Genomic DNA, 26,379 nt, shown 5'->3' on the forward strand with positions numbered 1-26,379 from the left:
CTCCTGCTGAAATTTGCTCGTACATTCTCGAAAAACAATTATTTTGTATATTTAGCCATACCTTAAATTATGTTATAACAGATTGTGTTTTACAAGAAAATGTGCAGAAGTCCCCATGGTGTGTGTTGCTTTAGTCAAGCACTGTACACAACATTACCATTACAGTGGGGTGTGATTCTTTACTACATCCCTTAGATGAGATGTCAACAGTGATGTGTGCTCCATCTTCTGGCTTCTCATATCTCCTGTCACAAGGTAAACAACACAAACATGAGATGTGCCCATCGATGTATAATAAGAACGGATGTGCCACTAAATTGAAAGCCTGTTATTGTTTAAATTCTTGACCCACTATTAGTGGCAATCAAACATTGCAACATAATGTGTGGTGCTTCCAAGTTGTCTCATAATTAGACCAGTGTTGCCTAAGATGTCACATTTGAGTTAACTTAATTAAAGCGCCCCCATGGGCTCAACTGGTGTATTTTTTCTAAACTTGTGCTATATTACAAAAATGAAAATTCATGTGTCAGCAATGTATGGACACAACTCCATATCAACATCTAGGTCACAGATACTGCATAAGTATGTAATGTGCTGATTAATTAATGGGCAGCTAGGGATTTGTTAAGAAAGTTAAAGTTTTTTTTATAAGGTTTGTTAAGCATCCCTGAACAGTTTTTTAAAGAAAAGAAAATAGATTATAGAGCAGTATTATACAGCAGGCTATTGAACTAATAAGAGACTTGTTATACTGGCTACCATTGAGGACACTGAGGTTCTGTCCTTGATATTTATTCTGGGCATTTGTGGGTTTTAGCAACCTCGGAGAGTTACAGTATAGAATTAAAATCTTACAAATAATGAGTATTTTTTATAAAAGGCTGATTTTTAGTATGTTTACACTCAGTTAATTTTATATTTGACCACTTTTAGCCCAAAAACATACATAGGGATTTAGTATTTCCCACCAGAATCTTATTCTTGGTAGTGTGGGGGCTTTGAAACAGAAACACTTTAGACATTTGTGTTGGGGAACTGAATGTATGATCATCATTGAAATTTAAAGGTTAAAAACTCAATTTTTGGCGCCTGGTCAAAAATGTCAAGGGGGTCAGGGGAGTATATCTGACAAAATAACTTTGCAATCCATCTAGTTTTAAAGCTTACGTCTTCTCAAACTTGCCTTAGCCAATATCTCTTTCTCTGTGATGATTGGGACCAACTTTATGAGGTAAATAGGGGAGTTTTTTTTCCATAGGCTACTTATTGTGTGTCCTTGCCACTGCTTTAATAGCAGCTGGGCGGCAGTAGGCAGACTGAGCACCGGGTGGTGGTCTGGATCTGGGTGGAGTTAAGTTTATGTGTCACACACTGACAACTGGGAAACCTCCCGCACCAAACTAACAGGTGTCCTCCTTCTCCTTCAGAGCCACAGTCACATCACTGGGGGGCTGCCTGTCCGCGCCGCACACTCTCTCCCTCAACTCATCTCAACGCTTTTCTACTTTATCTGAACTTACTACTTCCAGGAAATCGCTTTAAACACATCTCCAAATGATGCACTCGGCACAGAAAGACACCACGTTCACCAAGATCTTTGTGGGAGGTCTGCCTTATCACACAACGGACTCAAGTCTCAGGAAATATTTCGAGGTGTTTGGAGACATCGAGGAGGCTGTTGTAATCACCGATCGCCAGACGGGGAAATCCAGAGGTTATGGATTTGTAAGTAACACTTGTTGGCTACTAGTTCAGAGTTTCCATTTTTAAAGTTGCTTACGTACACGTGCAAAGTCGGCGGTCAGTTGATCCAGTATCGGCACCTGTAGACTGTAGCCTACGTTTCCTGTTCTGTGTCACAGTCAGCCCGTTTAGAAATAGCTCATAGGTGGCAGAACCCTTAGTCACCCTTAGTCAAATATAACCTGACCACACTAAGATTGACTTTAAAACCAAACTATCCATAATTTGTGGGTGCCACCTAATCAATGTGACCAAACTGTACAGGAAAAAATCTCCATGAGGTCAATGGAAAATGTGCCGTTTCCTTCAGGTGACTATGGCAGACCGGGCCTCTGCTGACCGAGCCTGCAAGGACCCCAACCCCATAATAGACGGCAGGAAAGCCAATGTGAACCTGGCATACCTGGGGGCCAAGCCCAGGGTCATACAGCCAGGTGAGGGACTGGACTACAGCTTTATTTCCCAACTTCAAGATAATCAAGGTGGCATACAAGGGCAGCAGCCCAAATATCTTTACACATTCACATACAGGAACTGTGAAGTAGTCTTTATGTTTGGATAATGAAAGTTTACACTTTCTTCAAAATCATCTCCATTGCATTTAAAAAAGTGTCAGTACTTCAAACTAAAGTGTGTGTTTTCATTCTAGGATTTGCATTCGGTATGCCTCAGATCCATCCAGCATTCATCCAAAGGCCTTATGGGTATGTTAAGCTGCAGAAATGACATTTCTTTCACAAAATCTGTCTGTTTAAAATGACATGTATCTGTCTTTTATGGTCTTATATAATGTGTTTTTATTGTTGTGAAAGTGTAATTTATCATTGCCTCCACTTATTAAATCCTGAATGGGGACATGTGAATGTGGATGTGTGCTCTTCTGCTTGGTGTTGACTGTGAAGGAAGTGATCATTTGTCCCCAGCCACTGCAGGACTTGACTTCATGTTGTCTCTCTCTGATCTGACAGGGTCGGTAACGGTTAAAATAGCTGATGAAGGGACATGATGATTTGAGGAATAGCTGAGTCTGCATTGGGCAGAGCGCTAAAGTGTTACCTGTATACTCTGACATACACAAACGAACTGAAATGGTGACTAGATGCATGGAAGTCTTTTTTCCCAGTTTTCCATAGTACATAGATTGGTGTGTGCCTTGTTTTCAGTATGATGTGGTGTTCAGCTTAACTGTGTGCTTATTTCTACTTGCAGTGGGGGAGGTGGGGGGTGCAGGAGGTTTTTGTGCAGACTTTGTGAGTTTTGATAGGGAGTTGTAACTCTGCAACGGGGTGTTGATTCTTTTCCCTTTTTAATAATTGATTTGTGCTTTAGCCTGTGGTTTCTTTTTTCCCCCCAGTTTCTTGTTAACATTAAGTTGATGGTGTTTTGTTGTCAAAAGGGGGCTGATGATCACTCACACAGTGTGTTTATTTGAAAATCGATCCCCCACAACAAAACAAACACTGGCTTGCATGTGGGAGTTCTGTTTCTGTTTCCTTACCCATGATGCTGTGTTTTTTTTATTAACCCATTGCTTTCACTTGTAGCTTACATCTACAGGTACATGATGCTGAGCATTTGTATTATTTTTTATTTTTCTCATCACTCCAGCGGCTGTCATTTAACAATCAAATTAAAATGTGCAGGGGGAATGAAAACAAACACGTGTTATCACCACAAGATAGCACAGAAGTATATGTTCAATTGCCCCCATGTTGGTACTCTACCAGGAGAGCTAATGTATAAAACAATTTTTAGATAAATATATATATAGACATTCAAATGTTCACTGCACTATAGGTTGGAGACAGAGTCAGTCTCTTATGCAGCAGCTGTTGGCTACAGTGATCTCCAAGGCCTCTCAAATTCAGATGGAAAATGGGAGTCACTGAGCAGCGCTGTTAATAATGTATGGCACAGACAGGGCCGCTCAGCTGTGGACAACAGGTGGGCCGAGCCATGTGCCCATGAAGTCTTTTGGTTATGTGCTGGGGATTACCCATGTGTCCTGGTGATTTACAAAGCACCTTTATTTAGCTCTCGACGTGCAGGACCACAAAATGTTCCTCCCATCTCTTTCAACTGAGATGGTTTAAGTCAGCTGTGCCCTTTTAGCGTGTGAACTGTTGATATTAAAACAAGGTCATATCACAAAGAAAGGGTATGTTGGTTCCTATCTTGGCAAGTTGGAAATTATACATGTAGTTTGATTTGTCATGTTTGACACAAGAATTGTAACATATTCTAGTACAAAACAGGACACCTCTAGTCTGATAATAAAGAAGTAAATTATGAAAAGTCACTGAGACAGTCGAGTGACCATTACAGTTGACGAGTACCCTGCCATGTGTTATTGAAGGAGAAGATCAGCTTGTCCTTTGGAGATGACAAGGGGAGCAAAAATAGCATGCTTCCAGCCTCCCTTGTCAGTCAAGCTGGTGTGTGTATGTTTGTGTGGGGTGTCCGTCTGTAAGAGGGGGAGGGGACACTTTTCTATGGCCAGATATAACAGTTTCACACCTGCTCCGCAATATATTTACTGAGGGTGACTTTAACACAATTTTAAAGTGGGGCCAAATTTACCCAGATACCCAGGCTTGTATTTATCCATTTATACCCTGGTCTATATACAGACTGTTGCTCTTCCAATGGAGAGCTCCTATCTAATCTACTCTTACACAATTTTCCCCTTTAAAATAGTAAAATACATTTTTTTTTTTTTTTTTTTTTTAAGCAAATCAACACAACAGGGCCTCTGCAGAACCTAATACAAGAAAGCACCCACTTAATGTTGGTTAATTCATCAGCTTAATTGCAATTTATTGCATTTTAAAGAAACCAAAAGCCTTTTTTATGCCCTATTTGTTTGTGTTTAAGAACCTATTAACATGTGTGGGCATGCCTGTATGTGTGGTGTTGACGTGACAGTATGTGGACAGAATAATGTCCACTTCTCTTCCTGATATGTTGTGGTGTTGTGCGATAAGCTCGCATTTTGTCAAATACTGTTTTCAGTGAAACATTGGGTGCAGAGCTGGGCTGTGTCTTCTTTTAATGCCTTACTGTGTTTCAGATCAGATGCTTTTTGAAATTAAAAGCTGCGCTTGTGTTTCTTTGTGGTTTTGCTGCTTCCTTAACTTTTCATTTCTAGGTAGGGTTTTTCAGTTGTTAATGAATGGATTTGCTGTGTTCTGAGGACTGGATTGACAGTTTTTGAGGGGCCTGCTTTTCCGTTTTCCAGAATTTAGTTTTTGCGTTGAAAAGATGACTGCCTGTGGCTCTGTTCTGACCCTGTGTGTCTTTGTGTTCTACAGAGTCCCTGCCCACTACGTCTACCCTCAGGCCTTTGTCCAACCCAGCATGATGATCCCTCATGTACAGCCTTCTGCTGCTACAGCAACAGCTGCTGCTGCCACTTCTCCATACCTTGACTATACTGGAGCGGCGTATGCCCAGTACTCTGCGGCTGCTGCAACTGCTGCCGCCGCTGCTGCTGCATACGAGCAGTATCCGTACGCAGCCTCACCAGCACCAACAAGCTACATGACTACAGCAGGGTATGGATACGCTGTCCAGCAGCCACTCGCCACTGCTGCCACCCCAGGAGCTGCGGCGGCTGCTGCCGCCTTCAGCCAGTACCAACCTCAGCAGCTCCAGACAGATCGCATGCAGTAAAACCATGAAAACTACCTTAAAGGAGGAAAACAGAGGTCACCTCCACCCATGAAGAGGGCGAAGCTATAAGACGGAAACCTGTAGGGGCTGAATGATAGTCACTCCCAGGTTTTAACTTAGCAGTCCTTCTACCAAAGAGCCTGAAGAAAATCACCTTAAAATGTGGAGAGAAATTAGTAATTACTGTATATTTTATTCAAGTGAGAGCAGTATTTTGTCACTATTGAATATATATGAATATTTAATATTTATTCAACAGTAAAATATTTAATGTTAATTGAAGTAGACTCACTGGACCTAATGTCAACCATTGCTGAATTTTGTATATAAATATTGCAGTGGAATTTGTATAAAATTTCCAATTGCAGTCACGTCTTATGATCAGATTTCTTCCTCACTTCTTTGAAAACAAACCCAAACACATATGAGAACAGTATGTCACGTCATCATGCAGTTTTCAGTATTTCATAGTTTTGGACCAGTATTTAGTTTGGTAAAGCTATGCAGACATTGATATAGAAGTTAGTGTTTTGTTAAGATTGTTCTCTTTTTTATAACTGTTTGGTGTGAGATAGATTAGACACTGTCAACTAGTTTCCTTTAAAATGCATTTTCTTGATAGCTGGTAAGACAAAATGCTGAAGTTACAGCTGAAGTGGGTAAAAGCACTCACCTTTCTTCCCTTTAAATTGCACCTCAAGTAAACTCAGCATAAGGGAAGAAACATTGATGAATGTGAATCTTTCTTTTTGACAACATTTTTCATAATGTGCCTTTTAAATTATGCTATTTATGTATTTATTATGGAGCCTTACAGAAATAAACCCTTTATTTTGTGTCCATATGTTAGTATGAAGCCTACTATAGAACATGTCCACATGTGCTGCTGCATAATGATCAAAAGCATGTGTTGGATGTTTAATCTTGGCTTAACAAAAGGATACACTGTGTATAAAGAACAAAAGATGAGTGTAAAGGTAGCAATAAGTCCAACACATTTTCTGTTTTCTGTAGATTTAATGTCTCAAATCCGTCGCTTTTTATACTTGACCAGTTTGATAAAGGACAGTGTGAGAACTGTTAACTTTTTAAATTTTTTACATTTGATGTCATTAGACATAAAATGTTTTCCAATGCAAGGGCATCACCTGTTTCACCTTGCATTTTGTAATGCATGACTCAAAATATTGCAAACATTTAATATGTGAAATAAAAGGAAATTTACCTTCAACTTTTTATTCTTTTGTGTTGATGTCGGTTTTGCTCACAGCCTTTAATTTGTTTGATCATGTCATCATGTCACGTGATGGTTTCCGTTGTGGATAAAAACTAACCGATGGCAAAATAATGCATGTGTACATGTTAACAACTGCCTTTAGTGTTCAGTTACTGTATGTGCTGTCTTTGTGCAGTGCTGCAGCATAAGTGTTGCTATTAGTCCCACTACAAGGTGGACCATAGCTATTATTTGATAGTCATATAATCTGTTTGACTTTTATTAACGTCTCTCAGCAAGAAATAGTCTAATTGCGTAACTAATTTCAAGATGGAAACTAAAGTGGCAAGATGCATCTCCGGGGACCTGTGTCACTAACTAATATTGGATTACACATTTTTGGAAATGGATCTTCACTTGAAACACTGCTGAATAATTTGATGCTTGCCTCTGTTTACATGTTAAATCAATCTTAGATGTTTGCGTAACATGATTCCGGCCTGCAATGACTCCAAAATAGTAAGTAGGTGAAGTCCCTTTTCCCACATTACACAACCATTAGTTGAAAGAAGCTGTTTGCCAGATTCACTCAGGCTTACCAAATGAAATAAATAAAAAAACCTCAAAATAACCAAACCTTTTGCAATATGTTTATATAAATTATGGTAAATTATTAAAAAATGTAATTTGATACTGCAATATCTTTGCTCTCTAGTGGCTGAGCAGACAAAAACAGCTGAAATGCACACTCCTCTCTGGGGCCTATGGTTGTTTGAGATTACACAGTCCACTGTTTTATTCACCTGTTTACAATCCTTCCCTACAGTCCTAACCACTTATGTTTCTGTACAGCTGTGAAGGAACTTGTGATGTGACCTGGGGTATGACAGAGGAGCAGGCAGGCAGCTGCAGATTGTTTCTTCCAATAAAACAAATTCTGTTTTGTGAGTCTCCCTGGTTGCCCTCTTAGGTTCACAAAAACTGTGGCCTCCTGACACCTGCTGGTTCTTTATCGCCAAGCATTAAGCAGCTAAGCAGTGGTGGAATCAGAATCAGCTTTAATGGCCAAGTAAGTGTGAACACGTTTTTTTGTTGCTCTCATACATACACAGAAAGACACATAAAGCTAATAACAAGGACAACAAAGCTGAACAAGGTAAACATAAAGGTTTAACTACTATGCACATATACACATTTGTATATAAAAAATGTACATATACACATGCATACACATATGTACATACACACACACACACACACACACACACATGTAAACAAACAGCTCTATGAGGATTTTAAACAGTGTGACAGTAGCAGAGGGCAATGCTAAAGTGCAAATAGTGCTAAAATAAATAAAGAATTATGAATATAACAGGTTGCTTATATATCTGAGGTAGGTGGATATGACAGTTTACACAGTGTAAAATTGACAGATATTTACATGTTTAATTTATGTGTTTAACACTATTAAATATATAAATTACTGAAAGGTGGATGCTTGGTGTTACAGCGTTATTTCAAAGGGATTGATCCTGACACTATGGACTGGTGTTAAGTGTTATCATAGTGACAGCCTGTGGGAAAAAAACTGTTCTGGTTGTTTTGGTGAACAGTGTTCTGTGGTGCTTACCAGAAGGGAGAAGCTGAAACAGGTTGTGTCCAGGGTGTGATGGTACTGTAGTGATGCCTCCTGCCCATTTCCTGACTCTGGAAGAGTGTATAAGTACTGGATGGAGGGCAGGCTGGTACCAATGAATTTCTCTGCAGTCCTGACTGTCCGTTGCAGTCTGTTGCTGTCCTGTTTGGTGGCCGATCCAAACCACACAGTGATGGACGTGCAGAGGACAGACTGGATGATTGCAAAGTAAAATTGTATCAGCAGTTCCTGAGGCAGGTTGATGTTCCTGAGCTAGTGCAGGAAGTACATCCTCTGCTGGGTGTTTTTCCTGATGGTGTTGATGTTGGAAATCCACTTTAGGTCCTGTGAGATTGTGTATCCCAGAAACCCGAAGGATTCCACAACAACCACAGTGTTGTTGAGTATGGTGATAGGGGGCTCTCCCTAAAGTCCACTGTCATCTCCACAGTTTTGAGAGCGTTCAGCTCCAGGTTGTTCTGACCACACCAGAGGGCTAGCTGTTTAACCTCCTGTCTGAATGCAGACTCTGTCCCGGATGAGGCCGATGACTGTTGTGTCGTCTGCAAATGTAAGGAGTTTAACAACATCCAACAGTTGTTGGTGTAGAGAAAGAAGAGCAGTGGGGAGAGCACACAACCCTGTGGGGCGTCAGTACTGATGGTAGAAGCTAGATTTGATCACTGGTTCCCCTACTGTCTGCCAGGAAGTTGCGATTCACTGACAGGTGGGGGCTGATAGTAAGCTTGGTAAGTTTGGAGCGGCGTGTTTCTGGGATGATGGTGTTAAACACTGAGCTGAAATCCACAAACGGGATCCTCACTTATGTCCCTGGGGAGTTGAGGTGTTGCAGGATGCAGTTCAGTCCCATGTTGACTGCATCATCCACTGACCTGTTTTGCCCGGTAAGCAATCTGCAGGGGGTGGAGTAGGGGTCCTGTGATGTCCTTCAGGTGGCTCAACGTCAGCCTCTCGAAGGATTTCATGACCACAGACGTCAGGGCGACAGGCCTTTAGTCATTTAATCCTGTGATGTTGGATTTTTTGGGGGCTGGAAAGATGGGGGAACATTTGAAGCAGGAGGGGACTTCACACAGCTCCAGTGATCTTTTGAAGATCTTTGTGAAGACGGAGGCCAGCTGGTCAGCACAGACTTTTAGGCAGGAGGGAGACATGCCGTCTGGGCCTGGTGCCTTTCTGATCTTCGAAAATGTTTTCACAACTTCCACTCAAGTGGGTGTAACTCTACAATTGAATTCAAGTCAGGATGCTTTCTTGTCATGACACATTTTATATTATTAGCCTAGGTCTATATAATATTATTATACTAGGATTTTATTACTATTATATGTAAAGTAGCCTAACCAGTAACTGAAGCTGTTATACGCTAATTGTAGTGAAGAAAAAAGTAGTGGAGAAAAAGTATAAAGTTGCATTAAATGGAAATACTCAAGTAAAATACAAGCACTTCAAAATTGCACTTTAGTACAATTAGTAAATATAAATCCCCACTGATGATAGGCTTACTGGCCTATAGGTAGTCACTAAGGTAGCCATCCAGAGATACAGTTAATCCTAAACTAAGGATTCACTGTGCCACATGTATGTGTAATTTATAAAATCATGCCGAAAATTATTATTTTAATTGCTTAGTATTCTATGCACTAAGAAGGTGTATAAAGGCTTTAGGCCGCCCTACACCTTATTGTAGGCCCAGTTTAATATGCAACTTCATTTTATACAATATGTAGTAGGGGTCCCTGCTCCATCTCTCTTTCAGTTAAGCGGTCCTTGGCTTAAAAAAACGTTGAAGACTCCTGGCTTAGGCCAGCTCCAGGCTTTACAGGTCGTGGCAATTTTCCACAGCAAGTTATGCGCATTTTACTTTCGATTTTACTGACGCAATTCCAGCAGACTAATGTGAAGGGTTTCCTGCCGCGTTCAAGTCATTTCGGAGTTTTCTGAATCTCACTGTCCGGCTTGTAAAAAGCGTTCACGTAAACATACCAGTCGCAGACTATATGACTGATATAGTCGGACTTTTCTAAAAGCTCCAATGTTATTGCCGAGAAAATATGGAAGTGTCTAAAAAAACAAGCAAACATGGCTGTCTTATGTCAGGCAATTGTGTCGCTCAGTAGCCTAATTAAACCCACATTTAGTGGATATAATGCTATATTGTTAATGAACACTATTTTCCACACGTCCAACTCTGTCTCATACCACCGTGATTGTCCGAAGAAAGTGAACCCTCCCATTGCGGTTGGCATTGTTAAGTTTCCCATCCCTACCAACCATTCCATATGTCCTGAACGCAACATTCCGCATCCTGGGGGCGGAGATGTAACACACAGTACAGGCAGCAACATAAAAATATCCTAGTGGGACAGAACCTGCGAAATACTACCAGAAATCATTTTGGAGGGGTCTAGCTGGGATTGAACATTTGATTACAGGCAATGTAAGTAGCTTTGAAATACTTTAATATCCTGACTTTGATGATCTTTGTTGCCTTTCAGTTATCCAATCGTATTGGCTAACGCTATTGTTTGGTAAAAAAAAAACATGGCCATCTTGTACGATTTATACCCAAACGTAACTCGTTCTTTATCACATTATTAGTTATTTTTGTGTCTTAACGCAAATAGCCCGCTGTTATGTGGGCTAAATGGCCGTTTCTTGCCTAAAAGGGATTTATGTGGCCTACATTTAGCAAACCTTGAGAGTCCCCGTAGAAACTCGGGGAGATTGAAATGCTGTTCATTGACATCAAACCCGGAGCTGAAACCTTCGTTTAACCCTCAAAGTAATGCGACTTTAGTGGTAAAACTACACAGTATGTACAACGCATGTAAATACTTGTTAGAATTAAGTTGTCGATCGGTTATCAATTATCATTATGGTATATACCGGAAGTGAGCATCGTCATGTCGGTCAGTCAGTGACGTTACAGCGCTGTGGACTTTGTCAACCGTGATTGAATAACAAGAATATTCTATATAAAAATAAATCTCTGTATTTTGGAAAGTGGGTTGATAATGGTATTGCATTGGTAAAAACAACTCCTTAATGCTGATGAGCAGTTACTAACGTGTAATGAATTCCTCTCCAAATTCCGTTTACAGTCACGCCAAGAGAATTTATGCAGTATAGTTTGGGATGCTGTGCCAATGAATGTGCTGCAACTTCTTAGAGGTTCAGAAAATTGAAATTTCAATGATCAATCCGTTTAATAGTGGTATATTCCTTGGGGGAGATGACATTACCAATAATAAATATTCAAATAAACGCATCAGGAATTATATAAGATGTAACTCTGCCCTCTGGAAGATTCTTTTGGGCTTCACTTTATGGAGAAATGAAAGTCTGTCTTAATAACAAAGTTAAGAGGTTTCCTTTAAAATCTTGTGTAAAATATATCCAGCAAAAAAGACAAGAGATTCAAACTTGATATTGAATATTCTTCCACTTTCTGTGAACTAGAAGAAGAAACAATCTGTCAGTTGTTCTTACACTCTATGTATACTAGAATATTTTGGGTTGATGGTCAACATCTTATAAGAAGGAAAACTGGGCAGTCAATTCAATTTGAGGATAAATACATTATTATTTGATTTGAAGGCAATGAGATGGATTAAGATATTGTCTATTATGTACAGTTAATCATGTTATTGGGAAAATTCCACATTCACAGGAAGAAATGGGCGGACTCCAAACTTTGAACACTTATCAATAACTGCACCAATACGGCAACACTAAAAGAGACATTAAGAGTAAGAAGGCAATTAGGACTGATTTTGTGTTTGATAAATTGTACCGGTGATAGATTTAATGTGTATTACATTTTCTATTACCTTTTTATTTATTTATTTATTTTATTTTATTTTTTACATGCATTTTCTCTGTATATGCACCTCTGGTATTGACTTTTTGTGTGTGTACATACTGGCTATGTACCTATGTTCTTTAAATAAAAAATAAAAATGTCAACCGTGATTATCTAAACAGCGCTGTTTATTTGACGAACCTTTCATGTGACTTCTCCTTTTTGTTTTATACTGTTCCATCTGTCCCAATAATCAAACACTCCAGCGGGTCTGTGCTCCCGATCCAAGCCAGAGATGACCACCGAGAAGACTGCATACGCTCCCGTGGAGGGGGTACCCTCTCCACCCTCACTTCCTGGGCAGCCAGCGTTTCCTGTCACATTTGACATGAATATGCCAGGCCCAAACATGTTCGGAGCCCCTGCACCTGGTGGTTTCCCTCCTCCTGGTGGTTTCCCTCCTCCTGGTGGTTTCCCCCCTCCTGGTGGTTTCCCCCCTCCTGGTGGTTTCCCCCCTCCTGGTGGGTTTCCTTTCCCTCCACCGACTGCTTTTGGACCAGGCGTCCCTGGAGCTTTCGGAAGGAACCCTCAAGGCGGCTCTGGATTTGGAGCCAACCCCTCTTCCTCCCCATACTCTCCACCAGGCCAGGGCTTTAATGGCAACTTCAGCGGTTAGTGTTTCTAACATTGTTGCATCTTTTCTAAATATATGGAATTACATTCGTAGTGTAATGTAATCAATTTGATGTTTTTGGTTGGTGCCACTGCAGATGATGTTTACCATAGTGAAGAGGACCCACCACCCTTTCATGAGAATCAAGACTTTGATTTTGGATTAGATAACAAGACCATAAGAAGAGCCTTCATTCGAAAGGTAAGGAGACAGTGTAGTTGAAGAAAAGGTCACATTATTATGGCTAGGTGTATGAGGCCATCATAGGAAGTGTTGCAAATTAATGCGTGGGACAGCTTTTTGGCATAATTGTATTTTATTTATTTTTTTAATATGAATTATCATAATTGAAATGAAGTACCTTTATGTAAATGTGCTGGATTTGTCAACAACAGCCATACCTGTTTTAGGAATACAAAATGTTTGTAAATGTATTTATCTGCATCTACATATGGATTTAATGCAAAAAATACATGTATAAACAAGCACGAGATACATGTATGTCAAGTAAAGCATGATCTTTTAATCTAAAAAAAAAAAAAAAGTCCTGGATTTTGCACCACAAATAATTATTGCTGTCTCACGATACTTTCCACCAAATTTCATTGAATTTACATTTTTGACATATCCGACTAACAAACACAACCTAAAACATAATCTGTGTTTTTGGAGTTAATCATGTACTTTGATACAACTTGAGATCCATCTAAAAAAAAAATATTATCTGTCTGCTGCCTAATAATCCATTCTTCTCTCCAGGTTTTCTTGGTGTTGACTGCTCAGCTGATGGTGACATTTGCCTTTGTGGCTGTTTTCACCTTCGTGGATGAAATCAAGACGTTTGTCATTGTGAACGCCTGGACGTACCTGGTGTCCTATGTCATATTCTTTGTGTCGGTTTGTGTGATCAGCTGCTGTGGAAGCGTTCGCCGAAGACATCCTTGGAACCTGGTTGCATTAGTAAGCCTGTTTTTTGTTTTCTTTTCAAAATAGAAGACAGAGAGGGAAGAAGGTAAAGCTCAGAAAGTACTATGTTGTCTGATCTGGACGATTGAATCATCATTGTGTAGGCCTTCTGGTTTATGAATCATACAACTGCCTTGGAATTTTTTTTTCTCCTATTATTAATTGAATTGGATAAACATGTTTTTTGATGTGGTATAGTGAGAGTTGAGACAGCTTCCTTCCTGAGATTTTGTATTTATAAAGTTTTGTGCCTACAGTTACAATATAAGACTTCCCTATTCTTAAAAGTTTACACAGATTAAATTCAGATTGAGTCTCACAAATCCCTGTTTTGTAACTACAATATCATAAATGATTTTTCTATTTCAGATTTATGACAAAAAACTGCACTTCACTCAAACACAGGCAGCATGGCTGATGTATTTGTGTTTCTTGTTTTCAGTCCGTCCTGACCCTCAGTATGTCCTACATGGTGGGAATGATTGCCAGCTTCCATGACACTGACACAGTGGTCATGGCAGTGGGCATCACGGCAGTTGTGTGCTTCACAGTGGTCATCTTCTCTCTGCAGGTTTGTATGCGACAGTGCCTTCCTCTTGTATGCATGTCATGTACATTGTTCATACTCTGACGTGACCTTAATGTCTCTCTTGGCCTCCTCCCACAGACCAAGTACGACTTCACTTCCTGTTACGGTGTGCTTTTCGTCTGTTTAATTGTCCTGATCATCTTCGGCTTCCTCTGCATCTTCATCCGTGACAGGATTCTGCACATTGTGTATGCTGGCCTGGGAGCTTTGCTCTTCACCTGTGTGAGTACTTAGACCAACAATTGTCTTCCAGCTTTACTGTATATGATGATGGTGCTGTATGAGTAGCGTGAAATCTCAGTCACCCCTGTCTGGTTTAACAAAACTGGAATTATGCATTTTTGCATTATAATACAACAACACTAGTGTTGCTATAGATTAAAGGCAAGGTATCTGATTGGTCATAGTCTATCATTGCCAGACCTTCCTCCACAGCACTCCGGAGGAAGGTCTGGCTAGTCCACACAACATTCCGGGATAGGAGAAAAACGTGCTCTGGTTTATTAGCATTTCTTTAAACCAATCACAAACGTCTTGGGCGGTTTGTTTTTTGGTGGAACATCTGCTCGTGGAAAAGTAGTTTTAGTCGTGCAACAGAAATCTGATTGGACGGATGGGCTAGCTAGCTGTCTGGATTTACCCAGCGACCGGAGTTTAGAATGCCAACACAAAGAAAACAGAAGATGAGGGACATCCGGCTGAAAATAAAGGACATCCGGCGGATCTTCCGGCGGCACCGGAGCAATCCCCTAAATGAATTGTCCTGATTGGTCATAACTGGTTTTGGACAAAAACTCTTGAATTTATGCTACTTCTTTGTACTGTTTTGTGGCATTTGGTAACCCTATGTAAGCTGAGGTCAATGTTTCAAACTAAAAAGCCTAAAATCTGAACACCAGTAAATCCTGCTACATAAATCCAGCCACAAATGGCACTGACTGAACTGTAAATTATAAATCTTTGACATTTTCATAGGAGTCAATGTTATTTGGATTAACATTGGAAGGATTATGATGTGTGAGTGGATTGTATTTTAAACCTTTATAGGTAGCCTGTGGAGTGTTTTGAAACGGAGTTGCCTGTTTGACCACAGCACAGCTCACAGTATTGAAACATTACATTTAAAAAGGTTCAACGGTGTCCCATTAATCTGGAAAGTCAACAAAACATGCTGTCAACAGTCTTCATTTCAACTCCTTTCTACTGAAGAAATAACCCGCTATGAAAACGGTTGACTGTTGGGTGTCCTGGTAGCCTAATGGTTAGGGAGACCACGTTTTGATTACACTGATGGCTTCCAGTAGAAATGTGTTCGGTTTTGCCCACAATGAATATGATTACTTCAAGGTATGAATTAAATACCTGACAGATTTTGTGAGTTACGTGTTTCACTAATGATAGAAAAAGACAAATATTTATTCCATTGTGAATGTCTTCTATGGTACAGTTCTTGGCGGTGGACACACAGCTGCTGCTTGGCAACAAGGAACTGTCCCTGAGTCCAGAAGAATACATCTTTGCTGCTCTTAACCTGTACACAGACATCATCAACATCTTCCTCTATATTCTTGCTATCTTTGGAAGGGCAAGGGGGAGCTGAGCAGGAGGAACAGCAGGTAGAAATTCTGACAGAAATTTGCTTTTAGTTCATGGATAGAAGAGTGAGTTGGTTTTCATTTAGTCTTGTAATGTGCATTAATCGCATAGTTTGAGAATATTTTGCTTCACCCAGTGTAAATGTTATTTTTTTGATAATATATAGATTGTCTATGTTGTAGTTTTGGAGAAGTTTTATGACGTCTTGTACAATACTTTGATTTAGAAATTGATATCTCATGGCTTATGAAATCATTTAACAGTATAAAGATTTGACACTAGCTTTTTTCAGGGCCTTCAACAGTCTTCATCCGCAGGAGTTTGATCAGTTGTCATGGTGATGAATCTGTTGACATGCGAGCTCAGGTAGCCATTGCACTTTTAGGAATAAAAAAGTGCAGTGCATGAAAGCATAGCAACTGCTGAACTTGCATGTTAACAGATCCATCGCCATGGCAACCGAGCAAACTACATCAGCTGGTGAAGACTGTGATATGGTGGAAAGCCCTAGACGAAGCTAGTAAGCTGATCCTGGATTTTTGTCAAGCTACTATGTCCAAGATAAAGAATAAACTTTAATGCTGTGCATAAATGTTCTTTTCTAAACCTGATCTCTGTCGTTTGTATTGAGTGAAAGAATCCTGACAGAATCGCATCACAGAACTCTGCTCTGTTGTGATTTGATATACGATTCTGTCAGTGTCCAGAAGGTTTTAGGTGTTTTGTGGCTCAGCTGTAAAACCAGGAGCCCCATAATGGACCTGGAGCAAACCATTAACGGCTTGCTTTCAAAAAATGAACAACTTGAACAGGAGAATAATCTGTTGAAGTCCATGTTTAGTGTAGTCCAGGAAAACACAGACCTGTGGAGAGCCAGGATGCAGGGCTTCAATAATGACGCTCTCGAGGAATTGCCAGGTATTGTAACTTGTTTTTCTCTGCCAGGGTGCAGTTTAGATTAGTCAGGGCAGTAGCAAAATTATTAGACTAGAAACACAATTGTTGACCTATAAGCTGAGGTCAGTGTTAGAGTTCTGGTTGGCCTTGTTTGTTTGTTAAAGCAGAGTAATAGTACAGTAAAGTGTAAGCATGTGCAAGTATAGTAAGTAATTAAAGTTTATTTCTAGAGCACATTTAAACGGCTTAAGAAAAACCACAATCAATGTAAGCAACAGTCTCCATATTCCTTAGCTGTGTATGATTGCTTAGCTGTATAACATAAATAGTCCTCTAACTTTAAGTCTTTCCAAGACTTCAGAGTAAATTCACAATTATAGAATAAATGTGTTAAAATTTCTATGTCAGTACATCTTTCAATCATACTGTTCTACAGGGATTTTGAGAAGGATTTTGTTTCTTTTTTTTACTTTACCACATTTTTACATGAGTAATAATTAGGCTATATTCTTTAAAGAGCCTTTTCATGAGGTTGCAAATTAATTACATGACTTCACACAATATACAAGAAAATTAAAGTTAAATCAGGTTAAAAAAAATACTCAAATAAATTCAGGGTAAGTTCATTGATGAAGGTTTTAACAAGATTGAAAAGCTATTACTGACTCAGCAAGCATTATTTCTTCAGGCAGATCGTTTCAGAGCCTCATTGTCCTGAGTGCAAAAGCTCTTTCTTCAGGTTTTAAGCTGTGACTCTGGAACAGACAAAAGCCTTGTAATGGGACTAAAAGATCAGGAAAGACCCAGCCCACAAATAGGCTTCAAATTAATCAAAAATATCTAAAAATCAATCCTAAAACATACTGGGAGCCAGTGGAAAGAGGCTAAAACAGATGTGTACAGTGTGTAGCTAGTCAATACCAGCAAGTGAAAAGGCTGTTGCAATGAGGAAGCATGTACCGTTTCTGTGTCATCAGTTTGCTCATTCCCAGGAAGGCACCCATCCAGTCTGTTGCAAAACACCTCTAACGAGAGACAATTCAGAAAAGACTTGCAACAAACCAGATTAATACACGAACAACGAACCTCATCCCCCGTCGACTTCAAGTCTTTCCTCCAAAGCTCGGTGCACACAGATACAAGTGAGAAAGCAGAGATTCAAACCTGCCAGGCTGATTTTCCTCTTGAGGTCAAAGGTGAGCGATGCCAGACACGTAGACATTTTAGAGCAGTAACAAAATGAAACAGATTATTTTTAAAATGTATTTTAATTATTTCACTGCAGGTCCATACAGGCTGCTGGGAGAGATTGCATACCAACTCGATAGGAGGATTCTGTCCCATGTATTCCAGAGCCATAGGAGGCTTTATGGTTTCACACTGCTCAATTTTCCAGAAAAAATTAGAGAGGTCAGAAAGGAAGACTTCTATTTATTTATCTACGAAAAACTGGTTGTGTGACTTTTCAGTGCACAAATAAGAGATCAAATTTGAACAACTAGTCCCATTAGCAGTTCATATTAAAAAAAAAAAACTGCACACAAAATATAAATCAGAAAGGAAGTCAATTATGCCTTTCTTACTCTTTTGCAGGTATCCACACACCCGCTGACAGGGAAGGTAGATGAAGGCTATCAGCTTCATCTCACTCAGAGGTATGCTGACCTCATGGAGAGGTTGAACCAGCTTGGGTATAAATTAAAACTCCACCCTTCTTTCACTGAATTTATTGTTAACGCCTATGGGATCCTGAAGGAGAGGCCTGGCGAAAACAGCACACAGACAATTGACTACAATAATTCAGATTTCCTGAGAAAGCAGATAATGACCACTGCACCGAGAAAACTTCAGAGGGACCTGCTCCTTGTGCTCACCTGCCTCTGCGACATGGCCGAGAAGGATGGAAGGCCTCTCCTTCTCTGGTAGACATGACTGTATGAGACCAGCAAAGCTTATACTGTCTACAAATCGGAAATAAACACTGATAAATGTTGCGTGGCTATGGTTTTGTGCACACAGTAAAACCTGCCATTCTAAAAATGGGCAAACTACACAAAAAAATCACAGTTACATATTTGCTTATTCATATACACTTTGCAAGTATGCATGGTAAAACTGAACAGCCAACTTTATTGAGGCCATATACATAAAGCATTCAGTCTTTCTCAAACTGATTTCATGTACAAACAAAAAGGTCAACCTGTTAAAAGACATCTAACAGTGGGTTCTTATTTGAACCAATATTCAGTATTATACTGGGGCTGTTTAATTTCTTAACCTGTTAAAGAAATAATCAGTGAAGCATATTGATGCCTGCTAAGCAGATGTACTGTATGCCTAGCATCATGGATCATGAGATGAGTGAGTCGGTCAGGGACCTAGCCTGATAATCAAATTGAATTACCATTTTGGTGCAGTTCATGTGGGCAGCAATTCAGAGGTCTGAAACCAGCCTATTGCATGCTATGTGTTATGTATGTATTTAAAAAAAAAAAAAAAAAAATGCTGTTTAGTTGACAAGTGATGTCTAGGGTTGGAGCAGTGTTTGAAGAAGAATTCAGATAATTTTACTTAAGTAAAAGTACTAATACCACTCTGTAAAAATACTCTGTTACAAGTAAAAGACCTGCAAGTATGCAAGTAGCATCAGGAAAATGTACTTAAAGTATTAAAAGTAAAAGTACTCAATGCAGGAAAAATCTTCTCATTTCAGAAGCTGGAAACGATCAAAATAGTTCTGTTAGTCAACTAAGTGTTTAATCGGTTAATCATTTCAGTTGGACTTACAGTATATATTGTTGGGTAGTTTAATTTATAATAAAATATCGTATTTGTGTGTTTCGTAAAGTAACTAGAAACTAAATCTGTCAGATTAATGAAGTGGAGTAAATGTACAATATTTCTGTCTGAAATGTAGAGGAGAAATATAAAGTGGTAAAAAGAAAAGACTAAAGTGAAGTACAAGTACCTCAAATTTGTACTTAAGTACAGTACTTGAGTAAATGTAATTACATTCCACTACTGGGTTGGAGTAATAACACTCGAGGGACTAAAAGCTATCATCAAGAGTTTATTATGGGCCTTCCTATTATCTCTCTGCAAGATAGTTGTTCCAGCAGGTGAAATAATCTTCATGATTTATTAATTTATTCTGCAGCAACATTAATGTAGGCTACACATGCTGGACTATAGCCTGTAGATTAATACTTAACATAAATTACAGGTTTTTGCCAAAATAAATAAATAAATGTAAACATGTAATGTAGCTCAGTGTAAATTCTTTCAGGAAGACCTAACTCTTTATCAATGCTCTATTCCTAAATCGAATCAGCTGTTGGAGGCGTTCACCTTCCTGTTAAACCAATCAGAATCGGCCACGAATTCCAAGGGCTAATCACAGCGTCACAACACCGCTTTAAATCTGTTTCTCAAGCTGTCGTTTCCATGGATGTATTAGCGTACAACCCATCACCCCCCCTTCCGCCTCCAGTCATCGTCTTTCTCCGGCTGACCGCTCCGGATCCTCCTTCGGTCTGGTCTTCGGGCTCCTTCTCCGCCACCACCGGTGTCTGGATTCCATCGGGGGGTTATGATGGTTCTCTACCCCTATAATTAACTATTAGTAAACGATGGAGTCTAATCTCCAAAGACTCTGTACACTTTATTATGTTTATGTACAATAAACCTTTGCATATCTGCAAACAAGTCTCTCCTGATTGAATTATACTTGCAACCATGGTGACTGCACAAGATCGTCCTGAAGTCACTGCATATTTAGTTGGATATTCTGAATCGAAGAGTACTCACTTGGTTACAGTAACTATCCTACTGTTTTCTTTTACTTTTTTAATCAATACTAAATTATATACAATACATATAGGACATACAAAGACAAACACATTACAACATTGACAACACAAGGTTCAGAGGTATACAGGCAAAGAGGACAACAAGGCTTTTTATTCAATAGTCTAAATCCTAGCACCAACTTTAGTCCAAGATGCTCCAAAATCAGTCCTGCAAGGTCACAAAGGTTGCATATCTTAAAAACAGGAAAGAAAGGTTTATAACCATTGAATTTGCATTTGTGGATGTGGTATTTAGAAAGTAAATATATAGTTTATTGTAAAATATTTTCCTTTATTTTCAATATTAAAATCAAATAGGAACTAGTATATTATCCTGTCTGTCTGCTTTAGTAACTATCCTACTCAATAGTAGGTCAGCTCCATAGACAGTGAAACTACCATAGACCGTATATAAGAGGAAACTACTAGCCTGTCGCTATGGTCGAGCTCAGGTAAGATCACGTGCCACACGGGCCCGACACCAGGACAACCCCATTAGGGTGTGGCTTAATAAAAGCCTCTGAGAGAAGTGTAGGTTAGTGTTAGTTCGTTACTGAACCGGGTATCTGTTTTTAAGTTAGAAACAGTTAATTTCCCTTGAACGTCTGACAACCTAATAAATAAATCTAATAAAATAAATGTATTAGTACGTTGTTTGCTGTTCACCAGACGGACTGACCCAGTTTTCGTGCTAAGGTAAGACAGCATCTGTGCTGCCCATGGATGTATTAAGAGAACGTGCTGCCACGTTAGCCGATTGTTTTAAGCTAGCTACGCAACAGAACAGGTTACAGCGTTCATTTGCGATAATTAAAAAGGTAGACTATTTAAAGCATGTATTCAGTGTGAGATTTAAATGCTCAGGTGCTATAATTATACCGCAACCATATGCGGTTATAAACACCAATGTTTATGCAGATTTGAACGTCTTTCTAAATCGTTTATAAGTGAAACTGTTATCTTAGCATACCTGCACACAGGCGAACAGAGTAACGTTACCATTGCTGTGACCCACCTAACCCTAACCTACCTGTATGAGTATCGACTGACCAGGCAGGCACAATGACACAGAAAGCTCGCATCCCTTGACGATAAAACACTTCAAGTTATGGTAGCCTGCTTTGAATGGGGTGATTGTAAATAGAATCGGGGTGTTAGCTAGGGGTTTGCAACTTCCTGGTTGTATTCTGTCCTATTTTGTCCTGTTAATAGCCAAGGAACTGATAAAAGGTTCCTTGGTTATTATAGCTTAGTTTGCAATATGAGTGACCGCTTGAGTGCAACATACTGAAGGTTAAAGGGCAAATCCACGCTAAAACAGTGTTTGCATTATATGGTCTGATTTTTCACATTAAAATGTATAGTATCCAGACTTCTTGAATTGATGTCATTGTATCACACGTTCTGAATATATTACCATTTTAAAAAATGTATCAGATTAGAAATGAAAAAATAAAATCTATACAAGATTAGACAAATATTTAACACACACGATGACTTCCGACTGTATAATTAATCTTTTAATACACATAAAGGTGTGGTGTTCAGACAGGCTCATATCGCCAGTGGTTAGCAACACTGTGCAGAAGGTGACAGCTGGATTATAGGCTGTTTACACCATGTTTTCTCTTTGCCTCCTTAAAAGTGATCATGATGCATTGCATAAGCATGCAGTAAGCTGGTCTGGTCTGTTTTTTACAACTGCATGAAGTCAATGTGAGAATGAAATCCAGTTATTCCTGAGAACCCACAATGTAACTGTGTATATAGGTTGTAAGAATAGAGCTATGCCATTACATTTTAATCATTTTAATTTCTTTCTCTTGTCTTAGTGTCCAGTGGAGCCCATGAGCGAGACTTTGTCCTGGAATGAGGCTAGAACAGGAAGTCCCGATGTTGCTCATTCTGTTTGTTGCTTAGAAAAGGGGCAGAAGCATGGCTCTGCAGTCGTCTCCATTTCCTAATGGGTTTGTTGCAGGCATCCATGCTGTGGGATGGGCATTCATCCTGCCTTGCTTCTGGTTTCTTGATCGCCTCATTGCTGTAGTCAAGTCCACTACCCTGGAGCAAACCCAGCGACTGGAGCAGGAATGCTACCTCCACCCCCTTAAAGTATTTTTCAGCTCTATTATCTTCTTAATTCTTTTTCTTGCTACAGCCCCCTTGGCTCTTCTTGGATTTATTCTCTGGGCACCTCTTCAGGCCTGCCGCAGGCCCTTTTACTACCATAGAGAGACACCATCCTCACCAGAGAAGGAGACACACAGGGGCTTTGAGCTGGAAGGAAAGGCATCATTTGGATTTGCCACAGCCAACCTGTGTCTGTTGCCTGACAGCCTGGCTCGTTTCAACAACCTGGGGCACACCCAGCGCAGGGCGGCTGCCATAGGTCAGCACATTGTGCAGGGTGTGTGTCGACCCCATATCTGCATCTTTGTTGACTCCCCCAGCAGCTGTGGTACTCTCAGCCCTTCCAACAGCATAATTCCCAGAGTTAACTCACCTACATACGGGGCTACTGATAGACAAGCACAGCCCCCAGTGAGTCATCATTCCGATTTAGCTGAAGTACATGTTTCAGTTCCAGAGTCCAATAGTCACGTGGTCTGTGTGCCGTGTGATGATACAGAGGAGCCTTCGACTGACTCACCTTCTCCCCTTTTCAATTCCAATCAGATTTCCAACCAGCAGGGCCGAGTAGGTCACCGGAGTGCTCCCAGAGCATTGCTCTCCCAGGGTCTTCACCAGCAGGACGATATACCCTGGGAAGTGTCGTCATTGTTTCCAGCAAATGTGGATATACTGTGCCTAGAAGAGGTGTTTGATAAGAGGGCGGCACAGAAGCTCACCAAAGCACTAAGACCTGTGTTTGGACACATACTGTATGACGTTGGTGTGTATGCCTGCCAGCCACCATGCAGATGTTCCTCTTTCAAGTTCTTCAACAGTGGCTTGTTTCTAGCCAGCCGTTTCCCTGTGCTCGAGGCCCAGTACCACTGGTTTCCCAATGGCCGTGGGGAAGACGCACTGGCTGCAAAGGGCCTCCTTTCTGCTAAGGTACCTTATTTAATATCATGTATTAGGTCACTATCAGTTAATGCAGTTGTCCTTTTTGCGTTGTGGAGTTCATATTAATTATTACTCATGCTTTTGTCACAGTAGGAACACAGTGAAAATGGATGTAATGCTAATGTTTTGGGATTTTGTCAGGTGCTAATCGGGCAGAATCTGAAACAGAAGAATGTGGTTGGCTATTTTAACTGCACACATCTTCACGCACCAGAAGGCAAGTCAAATTTTCTGATTTGCTCTGCTCAGATTAACTCAAAATTTGGCATTTTCCTTTGAGAAAACAAAGATAAGATAAGCCTGTTACAGCTGGTCTGGGTTTTCTTCAATCAGGTGAAGGTGAAATTCGCTGTGAGCAGTTGAACATGGTTACCAAGTGGATAAGCGATTTTCAAACTGCCAACAAACTGCCTGACGAGGATGTCGCTTTTGATGTACTCTGTGGAGATTTCAACTTTGACAACTGCTCACCTGGTGTGTTTCTGACAATATTCTATTCTTTAATTAAATGTTTTTTGTTCTTTTCTGTAAGCACCTTTACCAAAAGGTATTTTATTTGTTTGTATTTAATTGTTTTCTGTTTGTCTAGATGACACCTTGGAACAGAATCACCATCTGTTTGAGGAATACAGAGATCCTTGCAGGGCAGGGCCTGGAAAAGAGAAGCCCTGGGTCATTGGTGCGTACCATTTCAAGCAATTAGACTACAGCAAATATGGCATACATACAAGACAAATGATAACAATTTATTGGTTTGCATCTAAAGGTACTCTGCTGGAGCAGCCCACATTGTATGAAGATGACATAAAAACCCCAGAAAATTTACAAAGGTACACTCAGTTCTACTTTCTTAAGCCTCTGCACAGCACATCACTACTAATGTGACATGACCAGAACTCCTTACTCACTGTTTATTCACTGAAGCTGATCTGAAGATCCACTCTGTCCTCTCTGTGTATCTGTGTAGAACCTTGGAGCGAGAGGATCTAAGAAGGCAGTATATCTCCCCTCCTGTTCCTGCAGAGGGCTGCCCTTTGGTTTACCCTGAGGCTGGTCAGCCGTGGATTGGTCGTCGGATCGACTACATCCTATACCGTGAAAGCTCCATTTCAAAGCACTGCCGAACAGTATGTGTCCCTGTGTGTTTTTTTTTTTCTTGTATTCGGTCTTCTTCTCCATTACTTCTCATTCAAGTTACAATTTACTTTTAGATGCCATATAATTCATTTAAACATTTGCACATGGCAAAACTACTGACTAGGAGTCAGTACTTAAGGTCTTAAAACAAGTTATCCCCCATTAAAAAGCGTAAAGCATCATAAAAAAACATGCACTCTCTTTTTCTCCATCCAGGAAGTTGAAGAGGTGACCTTTATAACCCAGCTGGCTGGCCTTACAGACCATATTCCTGTGGGCTTGAGACTGAATGTAATTATGGACTCTGACGGTGCTGATCAATGACGACCACAGTGAACACAGTGACATACAAACAAAGAGAACAAAGTATACAAAAATGGACAGTGATCTACACATGCACAACGTTTTGTTTACATACTTGAATTTGTGGTTTCTATGACAATGTGATGACCAATTAGATTATACCTCAGGTTGAATTAATATAGAATTATTGAAATTTTTACAATTACTGTATATTTACAATTTTATACATACAATTTTATACATTACACCCCGTTAAGGACAGATGCATTGATTTTGTAAAACAATATATTTTTAGGATTTTTCACTCTGAAATTTTTCCTACAGAAATAAATAATAATAAGAATAATACAATTGTATACCTTGTCTCTTGTTTTTAATTTGCCATCAACTATAAGTGGTAATATTTGAATATGCCCATCTGATGTTCTGAGGTCGATACACTTTGTGGTCGATAGGGGGTGCTTTACATTTATTTCGGGAAAGTGACCAACGAAGAAGCCGGGAGGCTACCTACAAATTCATACTGACTGGTCGAAGGATCCTGAGAGCGGTAAAGTGGCTTTTGGTATTAGTATACCTGAAATAGGTTATAAAAAAGGCTGTAGGATTCCAGATCACTTATCAGTATTTACTGCAGAGTTGGTGGCAGTTGTATGGGCAGTAAGGTGGATTGAAGATAACAAACAGGAACATTCTGTCATATGTAGTGATTCAGCTGCATCCCTAATTACAATTAAAGGTACCAAATCTAAGTCCAGACCTTATTTACTTGTTGAAATTATGCAAGTGTTGTATAGAATTCATAAAGCAGGGTATGAGGTGGGGTTTATGTGGGTTCCGGCGCACATGGGTGTGGAGGGTAATGAGGAGGCAGATGAGGTGGCAAAGAAAGCAGTGCAGGAGGAAAGAGTTCAAATCAATGTGCAGTATGGGTCACCAGATTACGCAGAAATAATTAATAGGTCAGTAAAAGAAATGTGGCAAAATTTATGGGATTGTGAAAGGAAGGGGAGAACTTATTATTCAGTACAAAGAATGGTAGAGAAAGAAAGATGTGATTATAGATGTAAGAGAAGAGATGCAGTAGTTTTATCCAGATTGAGGCTTGGGCATTGTGGGCTGAGGAGTGGGCTGTCTCTGATTAGTAAACATCCTGATGGAAAGTGTGAATGTGGAGACAAGGAAACAGTGAAGCATGTATTTGT

General features: G+C 39.9%; 4 protein-coding genes across 11 annotated transcripts; all 4 read left to right on the plus strand.

Moving 5' to 3' along the window:
* The first annotated feature begins 1,327 nt into the window (after window positions 1-1,327).
* On the plus strand, window positions 1,328-6,656 carry rbm24b (RNA binding motif protein 24b). 2 transcript variants are annotated; one of them, XM_031299043.2, is made up of 4 exons: window positions 1,328-1,728; window positions 2,057-2,228; window positions 2,396-2,450; window positions 5,058-6,656. In XM_031299043.2, the coding sequence occupies exons 1-4, from the start codon at window positions 1,558-1,560 to the stop codon at window positions 5,416-5,418; spliced, it is 759 nt and encodes a 252-aa protein (XP_031154903.1). In that variant the 5' UTR covers window positions 1,328-1,557; the 3' UTR covers window positions 5,419-6,656. The 2 variants fall into 2 exon arrangements, with proteins under 2 accessions (XP_031154903.1, XP_031154904.1); XM_031299044.2 differs by having other exon boundaries at window positions 1,331-1,728; window positions 2,057-2,180.
* A 3,828-nt stretch (window positions 6,657-10,484) lies between these two features.
* Window positions 10,485-16,526, plus strand: grinab (glutamate receptor, ionotropic, N-methyl D-aspartate-associated protein 1b (glutamate binding)). Of its 4 annotated transcripts, none has more exons than XM_036006395.1 (8): window positions 10,485-10,731; window positions 12,363-12,589; window positions 12,626-12,767; window positions 12,867-12,970; window positions 13,529-13,729; window positions 14,178-14,306; window positions 14,403-14,546; window positions 15,772-15,924. In XM_036006395.1, the coding sequence occupies exons 2-8, from the start codon at window positions 12,392-12,394 to the stop codon at window positions 15,922-15,924; spliced, it is 1,071 nt and encodes a 356-aa protein (XP_035862288.1). In that variant the 5' UTR covers window positions 10,485-10,731; window positions 12,363-12,391. The 4 variants fall into 4 exon arrangements, with proteins under 4 accessions (XP_035862288.1, XP_035862289.1, XP_035862286.1 ...); XM_036006396.1 differs by having other exon boundaries at window positions 12,363-12,571; XM_036006393.1 differs by having other exon boundaries at window positions 12,363-12,767.
* Window positions 16,527-16,599: 73 nt separating this feature from the next.
* LOC116049413 (speriolin-like protein) lies at window positions 16,600-18,811 on the plus strand. Of its 2 annotated transcripts, none has more exons than XM_031299042.2 (4): window positions 16,600-16,838; window positions 17,810-18,013; window positions 18,103-18,227; window positions 18,411-18,811. In XM_031299042.2, the coding sequence occupies exons 1-4, from the start codon at window positions 16,676-16,678 to the stop codon at window positions 18,741-18,743; spliced, it is 825 nt and encodes a 274-aa protein (XP_031154902.1). In that variant the 5' UTR covers window positions 16,600-16,675; the 3' UTR covers window positions 18,744-18,811. The 2 variants fall into 2 exon arrangements, with proteins under 2 accessions (XP_031154902.1, XP_031154900.1); XM_031299040.2 differs by having other exon boundaries at window positions 16,605-16,838; window positions 17,795-18,013.
* Window positions 18,812-21,135: 2,324 nt separating this feature from the next.
* On the plus strand, window positions 21,136-25,208 carry smpd5 (sphingomyelin phosphodiesterase 5). Of its 3 annotated transcripts, XM_031299036.2 has the most exons (9): window positions 21,152-21,361; window positions 22,498-23,206; window positions 23,342-23,722; window positions 23,876-23,951; window positions 24,068-24,208; window positions 24,324-24,413; window positions 24,501-24,564; window positions 24,702-24,861; window positions 25,088-25,208. In XM_031299036.2, exons 2-9 carry the CDS (start codon window positions 22,601-22,603, stop codon window positions 25,193-25,195), a joined length of 1,626 nt encoding a protein of 541 aa, XP_031154896.1. In that variant the 5' UTR covers window positions 21,152-21,361; window positions 22,498-22,600; the 3' UTR covers window positions 25,196-25,208. The 3 variants fall into 3 exon arrangements, with proteins under 3 accessions (XP_031154895.1, XP_031154896.1, XP_031154894.1); XM_031299035.2 differs by having other exon boundaries at window positions 21,136-21,200; window positions 22,498-23,722; XM_031299034.2 differs by having other exon boundaries at window positions 22,498-23,722.
* Window positions 25,209-26,379: the final 1,171 nt, after the last annotated feature.

This window comes from Sander lucioperca, chromosome 10 (assembly GCF_008315115.2).
Source record: "Sander lucioperca isolate FBNREF2018 chromosome 10, SLUC_FBN_1.2, whole genome shotgun sequence".
NCBI classification, from domain to species: domain Eukaryota; kingdom Metazoa; phylum Chordata; class Actinopteri; order Perciformes; family Percidae; genus Sander; species Sander lucioperca.

What these genes read in the sequence shown, in the direction of transcription:
- rbm24b (XM_031299043.2), top strand. Translation starts at nt 1,558, where the DNA reads ATGATGCACTCGGCACAGAAAGACACCACGTTCACCAAGATCTTTGTG. An exon ending in CCAACTTCAAGATAATCAAG is followed by an intron (nt 2,229 to 2,395) that starts GTGGCATACAAG and finishes TTTTCATTCTAG; the next exon opens with GATTTGCATTCGGTATGCCT. An exon ending in TTCATCCAAAGGCCTTATGG is followed by an intron (nt 2,451 to 5,057) that starts GTATGTTAAGCT and finishes TGTGTTCTACAG; the next exon opens with AGTCCCTGCCCACTACGTCT.
- grinab (XM_036006393.1), top strand. Translation starts at nt 12,392, where the DNA reads ATGACCACCGAGAAGACTGCATACGCTCCCGTGGAGGGGGTACCCTCT. An exon ending in TGGTCATCTTCTCTCTGCAG is followed by an intron (nt 14,307 to 14,402) that starts GTTTGTATGCGA and finishes CTCCTCCCACAG; the next exon opens with ACCAAGTACGACTTCACTTC. An exon ending in GAGCTTTGCTCTTCACCTGT is followed by an intron (nt 14,547 to 15,771) that starts GTGAGTACTTAG and finishes TCTATGGTACAG; the next exon opens with TTCTTGGCGGTGGACACACA.
- LOC116049413 (XM_031299040.2), top strand. Translation starts at nt 16,676, where the DNA reads ATGGACCTGGAGCAAACCATTAACGGCTTGCTTTCAAAAAATGAACAA. An exon ending in TTTTCCTCTTGAGGTCAAAG is followed by an intron (nt 18,014 to 18,102) that starts GTGAGCGATGCC and finishes ATTTCACTGCAG; the next exon opens with GTCCATACAGGCTGCTGGGA. An exon ending in TTCCAGAAAAAATTAGAGAG is followed by an intron (nt 18,228 to 18,410) that starts GTCAGAAAGGAA and finishes ACTCTTTTGCAG; the next exon opens with GTATCCACACACCCGCTGAC.
- smpd5 (XM_031299035.2), top strand. Translation starts at nt 22,601, where the DNA reads ATGGCTCTGCAGTCGTCTCCATTTCCTAATGGGTTTGTTGCAGGCATC. An exon ending in ACATCTTCACGCACCAGAAG is followed by an intron (nt 23,952 to 24,067) that starts GCAAGTCAAATT and finishes TTCTTCAATCAG; the next exon opens with GTGAAGGTGAAATTCGCTGT. An exon ending in CTTTGACAACTGCTCACCTG is followed by an intron (nt 24,209 to 24,323) that starts GTGTGTTTCTGA and finishes CTGTTTGTCTAG; the next exon opens with ATGACACCTTGGAACAGAAT.